Source organism: Tripterygium wilfordii, chromosome 17, assembly GCF_013401445.1.
Source record: "Tripterygium wilfordii isolate XIE 37 chromosome 17, ASM1340144v1, whole genome shotgun sequence".
In the NCBI taxonomy this organism is placed as follows: Eukaryota; Viridiplantae; Streptophyta; class Magnoliopsida; order Celastrales; family Celastraceae; genus Tripterygium; species Tripterygium wilfordii.
The window spans coordinates 1149780-1167259 of NC_052248.1; the positions used below are offsets into that span (position 1 = coordinate 1149780).

Consider the following 17480-nt stretch of genomic DNA (forward strand, 5'->3'; position numbering starts at 1 on the left):
GGGATTTCAACTTTTTCAACTTTTTGTTGCTTGCTTGCTTGTGTCTTTTGTGTTGTTTGAGTCTATCATCTGGCCAATTATGGGTTTTCATCATCTTCGGTGTGTTCTGGTGATCTTGGTTTACTGTCCTAGAGGAGATACCCTGACTAACCTGGACGTGCGCCAAAAGTTTGTTGGAGACTTGAAGTTCTTTTAGAAGAGGGAAAAATATACCAGGCGAGGAGACCCATAAGTTAACGAGATAGCCCATGGACTGTGAAGACCCATAAGTGTACTAGATGGCCCAATGGGCCGTGAAGACCCAGAAGTCTACGAGATGGCCCAATGGGCGGTGACAGTCCTATAACTGGTCGTATTTCGGACTATTTCCTTGAACCTTTTGGAAGCCCAATCGGGTATCTGGATTCTGGAGGCACGTGACACATTTCATTTCGGATATGTCTCTTAGAAAGTTAGAAGGGAAAAAAAAATACCAGACCGGCAGACCCATAGGTTCAAGAGATAACCCAATGGGCCGTAAAGACGCAAGGTTCAAGAGATGACCCAATGGGCCGTGACAGTCCTGTGACTGGTCGTATTTCCTTGAACCTTTTGTAAGCCCAATCGGGTATCTGGATTCTGGAGGCACGTGAGAGCAAGAAGTATTGCATAACCGTTTGAATTTCCATATTACTTGACAGTCTAGGAGAAACGACGCCTGTCGGCCGCCGCTCCTTAACATCTCATACTCTTCTGCCGGAGCCGCAGCGGCAAGTCGAAAGTTCGCGAACATCTCTTTCTCGTCTGTCATACAAGTAACTTTCTTATTCTATTCCTCCTCCTGTTATATATTTTTCTCTCGCTTTCGATGCTGTAAGGGAGGGTACTTGAAACTTCGTATGTGGAAGGGGTTGAACTATTGTGTATCAGGTTACGGTTTGAGACGGTCTGAGATTGTGGAGATGTTTGTTGGTCACTTTTAGAGAAGAATTATCGGTAGATTGGCCGAGGCTGAACTTTGCTCATCTGGTGGGAGGGAACCTAATATAGAAGGGAAATCTTGGCATTGAAACTTGGAAAGCATTTTCCATTAGCTAAATTCTGGATTTATTAAAGATTATGTTCGGTTCCTGTGATGATTTATGCAGAAAATGAGTTTTTTAAGGAGAAATAACTTTACACGATGCCTTTTTCGTTGGATTGACTTACTGCAGCAGAGTTTTATGCATTGAAACAATTGATGTTCTGTATCCAATTCAGGTGAAAAGAAAATTGTATCGCAAATAAGCTTCTAGTTTCAAGCTTCAGCTCAAACCTGAAATTGAACTAACGAGCTCAACTGCATTGTTCCTATTTTAATTAACCTTGAACTTTTCAGGTAATCTATCTGAATCAAAATTGACCTCGACCTTGAGCTTAGTCTACTTAAACCCGAGCCAAAACCTGTGGCTCGGGCTCACTCAAATAGAGCCCTATGAAACTTTTACCTGAGTTGATTATCTCTCTTTCAAATGTCAATGAACTAGTGAGGAACTGTGGTAAAGATTCATAATACTGTTATTCTTAGCTTCCATTTCTGGCTGGAGCTATCCCCCAGTTTTAGCATACATTTAGGATTGACTGCATGATGTGGGCATCGGGCAGGTATCCAGATCATCCAACTAAAGGACAGTGTCAACCATAAAACCTTGATAGCCCTATAAGGAGGTTGATTTTAGTTCTTAGTCTTGAATCTTTGGCTACAATTGTGAGAGACACCAGCATGATGGAAGAAGCTTCAGAGATGATGGAAGTGGAAGAACCTAAAAGTCAAATGAATCCGGATTCCATCAAGCGTTTTGGACTAAAGAACTTCATCCCAACTAACTTTGGCGACGGCTATGTATTCCAAATTGCCCCTAAGTATGCCTCTTTTATCATTGATTTTATCTTTCATCTAAAATATTTCAATGAATAACAAGAGTATGCTTGAAAATGTGGACTCAAAAGGGAGGATTTGTCACAAATGGCGGTTTCTCTGTCAACCAACATGGTGAAGCTGTACTCACCAGAGTCAGGTCAGTTCATTGGAGAGTGTAATGGTCACTCTGGTACTATTAACCACCTCTCCTTCTCTGGTCCATCTGGCCCTCATGTCTTGCACTCTTGCTCCTCTGATGGCACTCTCAGAGCTTGGGACACTAGAACCTTTCACGAGGTAAGGCTTTTTTAAACCATATTAGCATTTAAGTCGCCTTATTTTATGCTCGACTTTGAACAAATTTTTTAGAATTTTTTTTTCCTCCATTTTTTATGACCTTTTGTGTTGTGTGATTGACCATTGAAATTGTAGGTGTCAGGTGTAAGTGCTAGCTCATCTCAAGAGATCTTTAGCTTCTCATTTGGAGGATCCACCAATAATCTTCTTTCTACTGGATGCAAATCCCAGGTTCCATTTTTGGTTTGTGGTTAATTGTGCTAAACTGCTAATATGGTTTTTAGCACTTGCTAGTTTCATAATTCATATTGAAAGCAACAGTTCTGACTTTTACTTTTGACTTAGATACTTTTCTGGGATTGGAGGAACAAGAAGCAAGTCGCATGCCTAGAAGATTCTCATACAGATGATGTTACCCAGGTCTGTTCGGCTGTTCCTACATGACTTGCTTAGGAATTACGATTAAAACTTCAGAATGGGAGGAGGGGGGGGGGGGGGAGTTAAAGAAGTTGTTAATTTTGGTTGTCTTTATGCCTGCTTCGTGTGCCTCTGTGGCTTGGGATATGGTGTTAGATATGTTACTGTGGGTCTTGAATGGCAATTTTTGGATGGTCCAAACATATGTTCTGCATCCATGAATTAACTCAATTCACATGTTACCATGTATGAGGAAAAAGAGCAAGCAGGAGCCCCCTTAGTGCTATTTAATTAGGATTTCTTATAAGTTTATCTATTGTCTATTGACAGTGGTGTTGGACACAGCAGCTCTTTGGGATTTAAGTGCATGTTACTGGTGTATTTTTTGCACGTATGCTTGTCTGAATTATCGTATTGTTCAGTATGCAACTAAGTATCTTTGACTTTGAGCTTTTGAGCTAAAGAATCTTCAGGATGTATGTGTATACAACAGATGTCAAACTGGGTCCACACATGCTGCTTCAAACTTGTGTTACATTCCTTAGTTGGCTGCGAGTATTCTGAATTTTTGTTACATTCCATGAATTGAAGCAGATGCTTAGTTTTATTTATCAACATCCTGATAATTTATGATAGGTTCACTTTGCCCCAGACAATTGCAACAAGCTTGTCTCTGCTTCAGTAGATGGGTTGATATGCATATTCGATACAGATGGAGATATCAATGATGATGACAATTTATATTCTGTAAGTGCTGGCTTTTAATTCTTCAAATGTCTTGGCTCACTGTTGATGGTCATGGTTTCAGTTGAGTGGAATATCCTTTGTCAAACTCTTTAACTACCCACTGAACGGAAGCACTACAATCTCGCAAAAATCACTTTTCAATTGTTTGTTTGCAAGTAAGTGCATCAGCATGATCACTGTTTATTAATCTCTCCTCTTTTCTTTTTTTTCAATGGAACTGTTTAGTACATTTTACAGTGAATTGAATGCGGTCAATTAACATATTTGCGAATTACTTGAAAACAGTTGGTTCTGGCTGAGTACTTCCTTTTTAAAATTATTATCTGGCTTAGTTCTGGAAACAAATTCCTGTATGGTATAAAAAAATTTGCATTCCTGTTTCTAGGAAGTATTACCTACTATATTCTTTCTTACAAAAGCTGTTTATACCAATTTTCTACAAACTTACACTGTCATACTGTTTTAAATTCTTGGCTCAGGACTCCATAATTTTGTGTTTGACAAGTTCATAAATCTTCTATAATTGTTCTTTGAAAAACTCTTTTAGAGAAAGTGTTCTGTTAAAATGATCGAATTACCTCTTATGTTGTAGGTGAGTAATGTAGGAAGTTCAATTGGGAAAGTGGGATTTTTTGGAGAATCCTATCAGAAGCTCTGGTGTTTGACGTATATCGAAACTTTAAGGTATCCTTTTTTCCTTTGTTAAATAGTTTCAGGGAGAACTCTCATAGGATTTTTTTTTTGTCTTTTTTACAAGCCACCTTCAAATTAGAGGTACCTCCTGTGAGCTATCCTTGATAGCTTTGGACCCTTGCATGGGTTTGGTAACACTTTCCCTGGCCTTTTTGCAATTCAAAAAAGCTTCGTCATTTTTTATTTCAAAATTTAACAGGGCCACATATATTAACCTTCTAAACTGAATTTATTGGGCCATTGGAGAGGTCCAAAGGTATCAAGATGGGTTCCTGCTGTGAATAGCTCACAGCTGGTACTGCCAGCCTCACCCCCACAAGAAAATGATGAAAAAACAAGGAAGTGTATCATGGTGGTCTGCATCCATATGACCTTGCAAGGTTGTGTAGGCCTAAGTAATTGTAGTTAACATCCCATATATATTTATGGTTATTGAATTTTATTCTTATTGACAATGTTTTACTGCATGTAGTATTTGGGATTGGAAGGATGGTAGAAACGAAGCAAACTTGCAGGATGCTCGCTCATTAGCCTCTGACAGTTGGCCGCTGTATCATGTAAGTGTTTATTCTTAATGAATTTCTTGAATTTATGAGGACAGAAAATTAACTGTGGCTTGATTGTGAAAATTTATTTTGGAAAAAAGGTTGTTGGAGGGGGAAAGACAGGTAAGTCCCAGATCAGTCCGAGCTGATTGATACATCTGGTAATCCCTTCCAAATTTAGACCCTAGTCCTTAGGTATAGGTGTTAGTTTTGGTGCACTGTAAGCACAACCATGAGGTCCCAGTGGTAGAGTTGCAACTTAGAGGTCACAAGTTCAATATCTGAAAAACAATCTATACACATATTATGTGGGGGTAAGGTTTGCTTATAAGCCTTGTGCACGAGTGTTGTTTACTTGATAATTAAATTAAAAATCAGTAGACCCGGTACATCAGGTTGAAGTCACGAGGATCAATACGTGTACCTGATCCTTGAAAGGCAGAATCTTGCATTCCAAAAGTGATTAGTTGTTAGATCAGACTTTCATGTTAATGCAGTTAGAATTACTAATTCAGGTAGCATCATATATTGGTGGTTCTTGTGTTCCTGAGATTCAAAGGAATTAGGATGATTATTATTGAATTCTTCTTGTGCAACTACTTATTGTGCGTGAGGTAAATTTCAATCTAATCTCGTCTAATTTACTGTTGATAATAGAATAATAGGAAACAAAACTTGCAAAGGCTTGTCTTTAATTAAGTAGTAGTTTAGGATAATGCCACCACGTTTGTCAATGTTGATTTGAAGAAGTATGAAGCACATCCACATTACCCGTTCCTGTATCCTGTCTGTTTGGCAGGTTGATTATTTCGTCGATTGTCACCACTCAGGAGACCGATTATGGGTGATTGGCGGCACCAATACTGGTTCTATAGGTTATTTCCCTGTAGATTACACAGGAGGGGGGAGAATACGATCCCCGGAAGCAATTCTTGGAGGTGGCCATATAGGTGTTGTTAGAAGTGTTTTGCCAATGTCAAGCGAGAGTGGTGGGCCTGCCCAAAGCCGAGGCATATTTGGATGGACAGGTGGTGAAGACGGTCGCTTGTGTTGCTGGTTGTCTGATGATTCCAATAACATAAATCGATCCTGGATTTCGGGCGATCTAGTTACAAGATCCCCTCGGATCAACAGAAGAAATCGACATAGCCCATATTAGTCTCTCTTTTTTTCCCTCGGTTTTCTTTGCGGACAAATTACCTCTCCTGCTTCCTTTACTTTGTTTTTCTTTATATTGGATATCAGCTTGTACGGTTGGGCTTGTTTTTTGTGAGTCGAGTACAATATCATATGACAATCCCTCTCGGATTTGAATCCATGTACCGTACTGATTAGTTTGATACTTGTTTAAGGGTGCGTGTCTGACACTCCTTAACAACGTATCAAATTATGGCAAAACATTACCCAACCACGAATATTACCAACAGGAAACTCCAAAGGAACAGCACGAAACTCAACAACAAGACAGTTTGTCTAGCCCAAAATTTTCTACATAAAAGCGCCATACACTGATGAGGATTGGCAGAGAAGAAAATAATTTGTTCTTAAAATTGTAAACTAGAACAAGAATTGACTAGAACCTCCAACAAAATCAAACAATAGAGGGTTGCAGAACAGAGACTATGAGCGCCAAACAACATTTAATAATAAAATAGTACAGATTCTCAATCAAGGTAAATACTCGAAAAGCTAACCAACCAGGTCATTTCAGACATGTAGGGCAAAATGCCTCTTAAAACTAGCAAACTCGCCCCGATCTCTTGTATCAACCTCGGCCTCGCCCTCCACCTATCACGAAAAGCAAAAAAGATGCATCAATTAAATACAGTTCACCCAATCTGTACAAGTTTTAGATCAGAGCATAGGGAGCAACTTAAAATTAGAAGTGGACTGATTTGATAACATGCAATGACCATTGCTGCAACCAGACAGGAAATGCAGTTTCTCAGAGCCCTCTGATCCAGTGGGACCAACACATAGGGACCCACTCAGATAGGACAGTGGGGGTAAAGCACAGCTTATCACAAGGTTAAATAAAATTTTCACAAACTACTTCCTACACAACAAAAATGTAAAATTTGCCCTTATATTACTGTGAATAATATCTTACCTCTGTTCCCACCAGGTTTTCCACTTGATCCACCCCTTCCTCTGCCCACCAAACCCTTAGCACCACCATCATCGAAGCCACGCCCAATTCCTTTAGCTCCCCTCCCACCAGCACCATCCTCTCTGCCTCTTCCTCTTCCACGCCCAACACCAGGTGGCTTCCGATCTAATAACAAGGAACATACCAATTAAGCAGTAAAACTCATAGTTTCACTTTCCAAAAGTTTTAAGCATTTAAAAACATACATACCACTACTTTAATCTCTTTAAACCAAGAGAGCAAAAGGTGTTCAGACAATATGGAATTGCCTACTTTTCATTAAATTATATTCATAACGATTCATACTTCATATGATTAACAATCTATATTTTATAAGGTGACAATACAATCACTGGAAGTTCCTGAATGCATATAACTCCCAGAGTCACTCTTTCTTTTTTCCTTCATTTTCGATGGTCTCTTTTAATAACTGGAATGATTATTGAAATAGTTACTGATATCCTCCGATAAAAACTTTCAGTTTACCTGATCTCGCCTTCTCTTCCTGAACTTTATCAATCACCTGAAACACAAAAGCATGGTAACTGTTGATTATAATTCAAGTCTTGGCCCCTTAACAGAAGCACACATAAAGGAAGAGGAAACAAGCTTCCTATGCTTGAAATCAGGCAATATAATGTCTATTCTTAGGATAGTTCAATTTTGCAATCCCATGATTCAAATCAACACATTCCACCAAAATTTTGGCTCATATTCAACTATCATGATAGTTTGCTTTTGCTCGTAATGTATAAATCAAGAACAGAAACAGACCAATCATGTTAGAAGGAAGACATATCTACATCCTATGAAAGAGGCACAATAATATTATTGTTTACATAAAGTGTGACAAGAAAAATACATTATTCATAATGTGATGAAGGAACAAACCAACATTAATCAATCATGACCAGCATGAATCATATATTTAAAGGAAATCTGTTCTTGTTTCACCTGATAAAAAGAAATGACAAATACGAATAGGTAAATAACAATTGAACGTGCGGAGCAAACCTCATCAGGAACTCGAAGATACTTAATGGTATTCCCACGAATGTAGCACTCAGGCATACGCCAAAACCTATCTCCATCCTACACAATAAATCAAGTTAGAGGAGCATGATACACATACATTCACAATATTCGAGCATCAAAAAAATACCTGAACAAAAATTTCTAAAAAAAAAAAACAAAGAAAAGCATTGAAACCTTAGAGGTACAGATGACTTCGCGCAGATGGATGTTCATCCAAGTGTCACAATTGACTAGATGTCCATTATAAGTTTCTCCATTCTTCAGTTCCACCAACTGTTAAAACAGACAACGAGTATGAATTACCGGCTGTAACAAAAATGGTACACTGTGAAATTATTTGCACAAATCAAATTTCATATTTCACAACACTACAGCAACAGCACCAGATAAAACAAGCACAAACAGAGCGCTTACCATGGGATGACCTTGAGCGGTCTTGAGTAGAGATAGAGGAAGCTGAAACAGATAATACAAAATTCAATTAAAACTTGAAGGGAAACAAAAAACTCAAATACCAAACCGATATCAAAGACAAACTAGTCACATAAATTGTTACTTTCTTTTTCTGTATTTCATATTGCTTCGCTTCCTAAGAAACTAAAGGACGGGTTAAAAACGGAGCTCAGTCAGTAACATACCATCTTCTAGGGCACAGAAGCAATCCGAGCAAAGATTCAAAAGAACCTGCGACGATCAGATCACAAATCAAAGATCAAAACCAAGAACATCTCGAATACACTACAGATCAACTATGTCAAACTTATAGCACTCAAATCAAACAACACTAGCAATCCAAAACCCTAAATTCTTCGCAAGAGATCCTACTCGAGCACCTGAGACTACACAGGACAAGATACTTAAACCCTGAAACAAGATTACCTGTGACGGAGAACAGTAAAACTGAACTGAACTCTACAATATAAACAATCCGCGACTTCTCCCAGTTTCTTCTCTTCAGTTCTCGAAGCCGACGAAGTGGTGGAGCGGGTTTTTGAACTGAGGCTCTACAGCTCTCCTCTTAAAATTACACTTTTTTTGGGTTTTCTCTTAATTTTGTAATATTTCAAGCCAAATACCCGAACCGGTTTCAAACACCGTGGGCCTTATTAGTTCTTCATGGGCCGGATATAACAATGCTAAATTTGCGTTAACGAGTAACGACCCACTTTTCACTGTATATTAGCAAGCTGCCCACATTTACCTTGCTTAGTGTGTTTGTGCGAGATTAGATCAGACTACGCAACAATGAACTGAATTTGATAGGCTTAAAAAGTACTGGATTAAATTACATTATGGTGGATTAAAATCGTCCTTTGTTTGGTATTGCGGGATCAAAGCACCATTACAAAATGTAGTCTCAATACAAAACAAAAGCTTTCATTAACAAAGAAACTATAAGGCCAAAAAAAAGAAAAAATGGTGGAAGTTGTGCTAAAATGAGATAAGGGGAAAGTGTAGGGACTAATTATATATATATCCCACTTTTAGACTGCGCCAAATACCGGATTGAACTATTTTTGTTCAATATAGGGCAATTCTCTTACTTATCCGAGTCCGACATGAAGACTCCAGACATATTTACACAAAATGAAGGAGCCTTAACATTCGAGTCCAATGTCCATGTCCGACATGACATGAAGACTCCAGACATATTCACACAAAATGAAGGGTTGTTCAGCTAAGGGCAAGGGGCTCAACTTGACATATATATTAAAGAGAAATGAATAATGATAGAAACTTACAGAGGCGCCCAGAAATGCAGTCCCTATACAAGAACTGAGAGCTTGTCTAGGAATATGAATATGCTGATTTCGCGAGTTTTCTGAAAATAAGTAACAGTACTGGAAATTTCCATCAACCGGTTGCATCATTTTCAACAGACTTTCTGTAAATGGTTGTCAAGTCCACCAAGTGACGCATGGTTGGTCTGCCATGAGGGCAATTCCAAGGCGACTTCAGATCGGTCAAATGTTCAAGTATCTGGGAGAGAAAAATCACATTCTTAATAATGTATGACCTACGTAAAATGAAAGACGAGACATAAAAGCATCACAGTTGATGTTGTTCTGTGGAATAGTAATAAAATTTAAGCAGTAGAAACATAAGTAATTACCTTCTCCATCTCATTTCTCCCAAGCGGATCTCCAATCATAACAGATGATCTACAAGCACGCGATGCCAGCATTGCACGAACTCTTGATGGACAAACAGAATCAGTAGTGTCCATTTTGTAACTACTGATTAATGAGCATTCCCCTTGGCTATCGGCAAGAGTAGAGATCAGATCCTTGACATCTGTTTTAAAAATGATTCTTTAACATTTTTCCACATCGCTTTTACATATATAAAAAAAATGGCTATAATTAACTGTTATGGTGAATTGGAGTTGCATATGTCAACTTTGATCAAGAAGTACCTTCAACCCCAAAAGTAATGTTTTTACTGAAGGGAACAGCCTTTAATTTAAATTGTTGCCCAGGAGGAGCACATGGATCCTCTTCCAAAACAAATCCATTTTTCCTGGTAATTGGGTAAAAAGAGATAAATTAGTCATAAATGTTACAGATAAACAAATCTTATGCACATTGATCTTGCAGGTGCAGTCGTCGTTGGACAGGCAACACGTGTGCAGCGTTCCCAAAAGGAAAAAAAAGGAAGAAGATATGTACGCAGATCTTACAATGGACGGGTCGGGGACAGACAATATGTACGCAGATCTTACCCCCATATAATATGTGGAGAAACTAAGTTGCACTACAGCAACTCTGCCACATGTTTGCCTGTAGCCTTCCCAAAAATTATCAGACGAAATTTAACTTTCAAGAATAATTTTAGAATAGAGGCAAGAACGCATAAACTTGATGCCACTATCCTTTGAAACAGCCTTTGACATGTCTTTCCGAAACAACTTTGCACTATTTTTGCTTGCTAGTCAATGGTTGGCATAATTCCATGCTTAGCACTATTCCATCTCTAACAAAAACTTTCATATTCATATTCTACACCTCATCAGATGTGTGCGATCAACAGTAGAGCTTACGATTTTGTGTTGGAAGGGCCATACTAACATGTGGATGAATTGGATAAATGAATGGCAGCTAACCCTTTTAAGCATTTATTTATTTATGCATTTTTACATACAAACTCAGCAATAGAGTTGACAGGTGCAACCTAGAGGTCACAGATTAAATTTCTGGAAAACATATTTTGTGGGGGTAAAGTTTGCATACATCATGTCTGTCTTCGACCATGTCCACTGCAGAATCTTGTGCACAAGAGTTTTTTACCTATGTATTTTTGTGGAGTTGGGGAAGCGGAAAAACTATACAAAGTTGTTATTATTCACTGTGTGATTTTAGGAAAATATCAATTTCAAGGTTTTTGAAGAAAGAAAGAAAAAGAAAAAGAAAAAGAAAAGAAAGAATGAAGAATAAAACGATAATAAAGAAAGCCATAAAGTTAGCACCTGATAGTATCCATGTGCATTGAAGCGACCACTTCTTCCTCTGGTGATAAGTCCAACCTCAGTGGCCTATTGTAATTTCCAAAGACAAGGTTTGCAATGTGATATTGAATATTGAAAAGATTATCGTGTGCAGAAAGATAAAGAATGCTGGAGCAAATACACATCAAAATATAATATGATATTGGCATACTAAGCATTTTTCTGAATTTGCATTTGCATCAAAGTTTACTGACCTTAGAGTGAAAGTTGAAACTCCCATAACACCAATGCTACTTTTAAGCAATTTAAAGTGAGAATGCCATGATGGTCATAATCACTCAACTGACAAGTACATGAACAATAGACTTAGGAGATCCTTGGGAATGCCATAAGAACTGCTTATTAGTAATGCCACATCAACAAAACTTTCCACGGTGAAGCAAATAAGGCAGCAGATGATATATTACAACTATCTTCCCATACTAAATCCTCCACTACATTTGTTTGAGCCTGCACAGCAATCGTTTCAACTTCCAAACCATTTTCATACTATTATGGCCATGACTTACAAGAAGCATCTAATATTGTGCTGTTCGAAAAAGAAACTAAAAAACACTCAAAATCTCTGAATATACTTTAAAATTTTAAGAATATGAGATAACTTCGGAACTTGTAACTCACAGAAATCATAGAGGGAAGATGTTAGTTATAATGTCTACATTGCAGATCCTAACAAGGACATAACCAAACGAGGACGATTATGTTTAATCCTAGGATAGAAGAAAGCACATCCCTTTTTTAACTACTGTAGTACAATCATACATGAGTTCCATGAAGCATCAAGAAAATGACAAAGACAAATCTATAGACGACACAAGAAAGTGTTTTTTTTTTTTTTTAATCACAAAACATAACATATATCCTGAACATGACAAAAAGTTACATTACAAGTTAATAAACGTGTACACACTCACCGAAGCAAAGGCTGTTGGTTCAAGATGGTCGATTGTGACAGGCGCTCAAAATTGTATTTTTCATCAGCAGCATGCTGAAAGATGAAAATAATGTGTCAAGGATTCAAACAACATTTAGAGCAATGTTGAGACATTTTCTTTATCTATGTTTGGTTAATCTTATGGGGTAAAACATGTAGATAACATAAAACAAAAGAAGTACAGAAGCATGGACTAATTTACCTGATCAACAATAAATAAATCTCGATCTAACTTTCCAATGATAAATCCTAGATTGAATTGCCCAATCACCTATAAAAAAGGAATAATTATTGGTCATCAAATCATACAATTGAAAAAAAAAGAAAGAGGAATTGCATGCTTTCTTCTCATGTAGCCACCACCGTCAATTATGATAGAAGACTGTAAAGGGTTTGGGATGGTCAGAAATTAGAAAGGTATATATTCATCAACGAGGGTCCAGCCACCGACATGGGAAAATTTTCAATCACGTACATAAACAAACTAGGTTGGTCTTTTCAGTAGCTCCAGAGCCAAGAGTAGCTCAGTGACCTACCACTTAGAATACATACATAAATACATATATACATATATATCAAGGACGTCAACAGCTTCAAAGTCATATTTTCTCAATACCTGAGATGAATCAATCACTCGGTGGAATCTTTTCCACAAACACCGAATATTCAACAAAAAAATAAATAAAATGTTTACAAAAGAAAAAAGAGAGAGAGAACAAAATCCACTTGCCATGCCAAATATGTTTTTTTTAGTAAACTTAAGATAACGGTTGGAAGTATCTTAAAATGATTAAGCTTAGTAATCCCAAAACCAACCTTCATTCTAGCAAAGTCTGCTTTCTTGAAAAGCCTTTCCAACTCCATAGTAGCTGCGGCTAAAGCTCTCGCTTTTCGCTCCTCATTATCTGGCTGAGAAAGCTCCAGCGTGGAAGCAGCATAACACCTAAAATGATTGTGGAAACCAATTTCACCATAAGAGTAAGATAACGAATATCACTTTCAAAGTAAGTTTCCTGTTTGTGGACCTTCTCATCTTCACGCCTTCATACGCATAGCTGTTCGATTTTATTCTTGACAGCATCAGCTGCCTTCTTGTCCGCAGTTCTTGAAAGCTAAATTGCAAGGTGAAACACATCTTTTGACCAGAAGGTGGCGCTGAAGTGTCCAAGGCTGAACCACGAGAAGCCAATGGAGCATCAGCAACAGCATGATTTTGGGGCAAAGTTTCAAGATTCTCGCTAGACGGAACAGCTGGTGCCACACCAGGAGGCAATGCAATTTGTTTGTCATCCAAATCCTATTAAGACATTACATATTTGCGGTGATACAACAAAATCAAATTAACAGTTATGAATGTAAAATTGTAAAGTATGAAAAATTGTAGGTTTTTCAATCAAATTACCAAAAAAATTTCTCTCTTCTGCTGATTAATCTGATCAAAATGAACTTCAAAAAAAAGGAATATAGAAGGTATTTTACTACCTCTGTAGATTTGGCATTATTAGCAGTTCTGGAAGAGAGTGAATCTCTAATTTTATTGAGAAGCATTCCCATGCTGTGATGCTTGGATGACTCTTTCTTGTTTGTTTCAGCAGAATCATCAACCTGGTAACACTTGACTGGGATACTTTTTTGAGCAGATTCCATCTTAGAACCATTTTCTTTCATTTGACATTGAAGGGATGGATTTCTGAGGATAGGCAACTCAGATATTGCTGAACTAATGTCATCGTATTTCCTCTTACTTACAGTTACAAACTGGTTAAGCGATGACTGAACCCGACTTGAACGGTCCATCAAGTCTCTATGTTCAGCAATGCCTTTCTCAACAGTTCTTAGGGAAGACGACAAAGCTTCTGCATTAGTTGTTTTACTAAGGTGAGTGGCAAATTGCTTGCCATCACATTTTTGCAATTTATCATCCTTTTTATTGCCATGTTCTCTGAGAGCAAAGTCCTTCACCACAAACTTCTTATTACCAATGTGATCCAATTCTTCTCCAACACAAACCATACTCAATTCATTTTCAACCGTTTCTTTATTACCATCAATCACTCCAGTGTGTTCAACAATTTTAACTTCTCTAGGTTGATTATCATCTGATAAAAGCTGTTTTGACAATATATGAGATTTCTGAATAGGAGAGCACAAGATAGAGCAATCAGCTTCTTTCACATGTTCCTCAACCTTGTTAACAGAGTAGCAAGCATTATTCGGGGAATAAATATGCAGTAAACCCTCCCTCAGAGCATGCAGCATGGAGTTTTCATCAGACAAAAATATTTTCCTTTTATCAGGGGTTACGTTGACATCACATGCTTCTGTTGGAACTGTAAAATTCATAATTGTAATGGGGTATTGCCGAGAGTTTGCACCTTTATATAGCTCATTCAGAAGCTTGCTCACTTTTGGCATATCCACCGGTCGACCATTTACATATAAGTATTGTCTATCTCCCAAATTGCGTCCACTACCCTGTCCAGGTTTGGAAAGGAACCCATCAACCTTGCAACTGTCTGATATAGATATACTCAAAGGTTCTAAACAACTGAAGGTGTTCATTCCAAAAACTGTTATGATGTTATCTTTAAGAGAACCGCTTCCTTGCGTTTTAAGGACCACAGACTTCACATTCTTACCTGTGGTGTTGGTGCAGACTAACCGAACTCCTTTTGCAATAAGCGCGTAGGCCTAAAAATAAGAAAGAGTTGTGATGAATATAAGTCATCCAACTCTAAAAGAGAGCAAATAGAGCAAAAGATCCACTCCAAAAACATATACCACAGAGAAATATCTGCAATTAATAATCCCTGAGACATAATGCAATATTTGAGCAAAATTATCGAAGGCTAGGAACTGGATCTAGCCTATCAGGTCCCTGCTTTTGATAATCATGAAACAAATACTGGGCGATATAATTACTTGACCAATCTACTGTAATGGGAGTTCTCTCTCATTGAAAACACCATGAGAACAACTACTGGGGGAGTACCACAGAGCAATATTTGAAAATCTCATGCAGGGTCCTACAAAAAAACTAAAATAACATTTTTCTCATAATTAATAAAATCCCTATAAAGTAATTAAATTCCATAACATACTCAACTCAACAAGGCCTTGTCCCATATATTTAAGGAAGACTTCCAACATGATATCCACAATAAATATATTGGTTATAGTTAGCTCAACACTTTACAGATGCCTAAAAGCTTGTGCAGGTTTAAAAAACATCAACAATGCTTGAAGGTGCACAAGGTAGCTATGTGGTAGCCAACTCCTTATACTAACACAAGGTGCATGGTTCAATGACCCCTTCCCCAAAAAACATAAGAATATAACCCCATCACTTCAAAGCATGAAAAGGGTAAACAACTCCCATGCGCAAGGCTTCTGCAGCGAGCAAGGTCGGCGACAATCAATCTGCATTGACCTTACCACTTCCAAGAATTGAACATGTGACCTCTAAGTTACACCCCTACCCCTAAACTCTACCACTTTGCCACATGTTCGTATGTCCATTAGTTTAATGCATAAGAATTTATTAAGAGAGAGAGAGAGAGAGAGAGAGAGCTACTGCATATCAAAGGAATTGATTCATGAATCAAAAAAGAATGAACTCACATTCAATAATGATATAAGCTTCCCATATTCCTTGCGTATGTTGCGACTGAATTCTTTGCTTCGCACTGGTAAATTGGAGAACAACTTCTTCACAGTGATGGTGGTACCAATTTGACGTGCCGTTTTCCTCTCAGCTGTTAGCAAACCTGAATGACCAAATGTTAAATGTGTTGCCACTGACTCATTTTTCGTTCTTGTTTCAACAGTCAAATTCCCCAGTGAACAGAGGGAGCTCAATGCCTCCCCTCTAAAGCCAAAAGTGGTCAAATTCTGAAGATCGGGAAAGTTGGCTAATTTAGAAGTGTGATGCTTAAGTGCGAGAACCTGCATCAATCAGAACACAAAAAATAACCAAGATTAGATGAGGCATGTCATGTTAAGAAGCCATCTAGTTGCTATTTCAAACTTCAAAGCATTGATTAAGCATCAGCTGAGGATCTCATGATACAAGCTTTACCAGAAAAGCTCGATTAGCTTAGTTCAACTCGAGAACTAAAAATGTGCAAAACCCACCACTTCTCTTTACTTGTCCAACGTGAAACTCAACACTTAGACGCCAACCAAGTGTAGTTGAATTCTTAAGAGATAACTACTGTTTATATCTAGTTGTGTACCAGAGAAACAACAGCCCGATCTTTGAAGAGTAAAAAATGTGGAAAAAACAAGTCCAATAGCTAAAATTTACGACAGAAAATATTATATATGTAAAATCACACAAACGAAACTGAAAGCATCCAGCTCAGTTCTGATTCAATACCTTGAAATTATCGGGTGAAATGCCACATCCATTGTCAATAACTTGGAACCATTCTTCACCGTAATCTTTCAAGGCAATTTCAATGCTGGTAGCGCCCGCATCCAAACTGTTTTCAACCAGCTCCTTCACGGCAGACGGAAGATCCAGAATCACCTGCCCAGCGGATATTCTGTGAATTGTTCCTTCGTTTATGGGCTTAATTGTTGGAGAATTAGCTGGAATAGCCTCTTCCATTATAGCAACTGATCAGACGAACATCCCAGAATGTATTTGGGCTCAGAAACAGAGTTCGACGCAATTCGAAAGGGAAAACCCTAGAAATTGGAGTAAATACCGTGACTAGGGCCCTAAAAAGTGACTGAAATAGAAATTGTCTTCGAAATTTGGGGGTTGGTTCAGGGTTTGAGTGATGCGAAGAGAGTAATAAACCCTAACTTTGCAACTTCAGGAGAGCGTTTGGCGCCAAAATTGAAACCCGTGTGCGGAAGGAGGACAGGCTGACAGCCCGCACTTGCTAATTTATGCAGTGTGTTTATGATTTTCTTATTTAGGGGTGTTCAATGGTTTATTAGGCTTTTAGTAGATTTTCCATAAATAAAAAAAATAAATAAAACAAAACAAAACTTCCGCAATCAACAAGACCAGGAACAGGTACAATGTACCTAAACCAAGCCCTCGCAACGAATAAAATTGAAAACAAGTGAAATGTACTTAAACTTTATCCACATAATCAAGCTCTTACAATGAACGAGATTGGAAACAAATGAAATGTAACTAAACCTTATCCACATAATATTTGAAGAGATTATTTTCAAAAATTAAACACCCATACAATTCTACCACTAAATCACATGAGAAAACACGAGAAAAGAGAGTTTTTTTTTGGTTTGGCATTCTTGAA

At 37.9% G+C, this 17480-nt stretch overlaps 3 protein-coding genes across 7 annotated transcripts; 1 reads left to right on the forward strand and 2 right to left on the reverse strand.

Moving 5' to 3' along the window:
• Window positions 1–649: 649 nt before the first annotated feature.
• LOC119982462 (WD repeat-containing protein GTS1-like) lies at window positions 650–5896 on the forward strand. Of its 4 annotated transcripts, XM_038825846.1 has the most exons (11): window positions 669–794; window positions 1128–1239; window positions 1358–1517; window positions 1624–1881; window positions 1969–2176; window positions 2312–2419; window positions 2522–2596; window positions 3230–3340; window positions 3933–4024; window positions 4506–4590; window positions 5378–5896. In XM_038825846.1, the coding sequence occupies exons 4-11, from the start codon at window positions 1742–1744 to the stop codon at window positions 5735–5737; spliced, it is 1179 nt and encodes a 392-aa protein (XP_038681774.1). In that variant the 5' UTR covers window positions 669–794; window positions 1128–1239; window positions 1358–1517; window positions 1624–1741; the 3' UTR covers window positions 5738–5896. The 4 variants fall into 4 exon arrangements, with proteins under 4 accessions (XP_038681772.1, XP_038681776.1, XP_038681775.1 ...); XM_038825847.1 differs by lacking the exon at window positions 1128–1239 and having other exon boundaries at window positions 666–794; XM_038825844.1 differs by lacking the exons at window positions 1128–1239; window positions 1358–1517 and having other exon boundaries at window positions 650–794.
• Window positions 5897–6031: 135 nt separating this feature from the next.
• LOC119982464 (sm-like protein LSM4) lies at window positions 6032–8800 on the reverse strand. The gene is made up of 8 exons (XM_038825850.1): window positions 8642–8800; window positions 8401–8446; window positions 8177–8218; window positions 7937–8035; window positions 7742–7819; window positions 7214–7250; window positions 6689–6853; window positions 6032–6366 (listed from the first exon to the last, which is right to left on the reverse strand). Exons 2-8 carry the CDS (start codon window positions 8401–8403, stop codon window positions 6344–6346), a joined length of 447 nt encoding a protein of 148 aa, XP_038681778.1. The 5' UTR covers window positions 8404–8446; window positions 8642–8800; the 3' UTR covers window positions 6032–6343.
• A 461-nt stretch (window positions 8801–9261) lies between these two features.
• LOC119981655 (DNA mismatch repair protein PMS1) lies at window positions 9262–17089 on the reverse strand. Of its 2 annotated transcripts, XM_038824735.1 has the most exons (11): window positions 16580–17089; window positions 15823–16146; window positions 13684–14892; window positions 13227–13498; window positions 13018–13144; window positions 12404–12472; window positions 12182–12255; window positions 11229–11294; window positions 10179–10282; window positions 9876–10057; window positions 9262–9742 (listed from the first exon to the last, which is right to left on the reverse strand). In XM_038824735.1, the coding sequence occupies exons 1-11, from the start codon at window positions 16811–16813 to the stop codon at window positions 9617–9619; spliced, it is 2787 nt and encodes a 928-aa protein (XP_038680663.1). In that variant the 5' UTR covers window positions 16814–17089; the 3' UTR covers window positions 9262–9616. The 2 variants fall into 2 exon arrangements, 1 of the variants encoding a protein (XP_038680663.1); XR_005464218.1 differs by lacking the exons at window positions 9262–9742; window positions 9876–10057; window positions 10179–10282 and adding an exon at window positions 11462–11549 and having other exon boundaries at window positions 11228–11294.
• Between the last annotated feature and the right edge of the window lie 391 nt (window positions 17090–17480).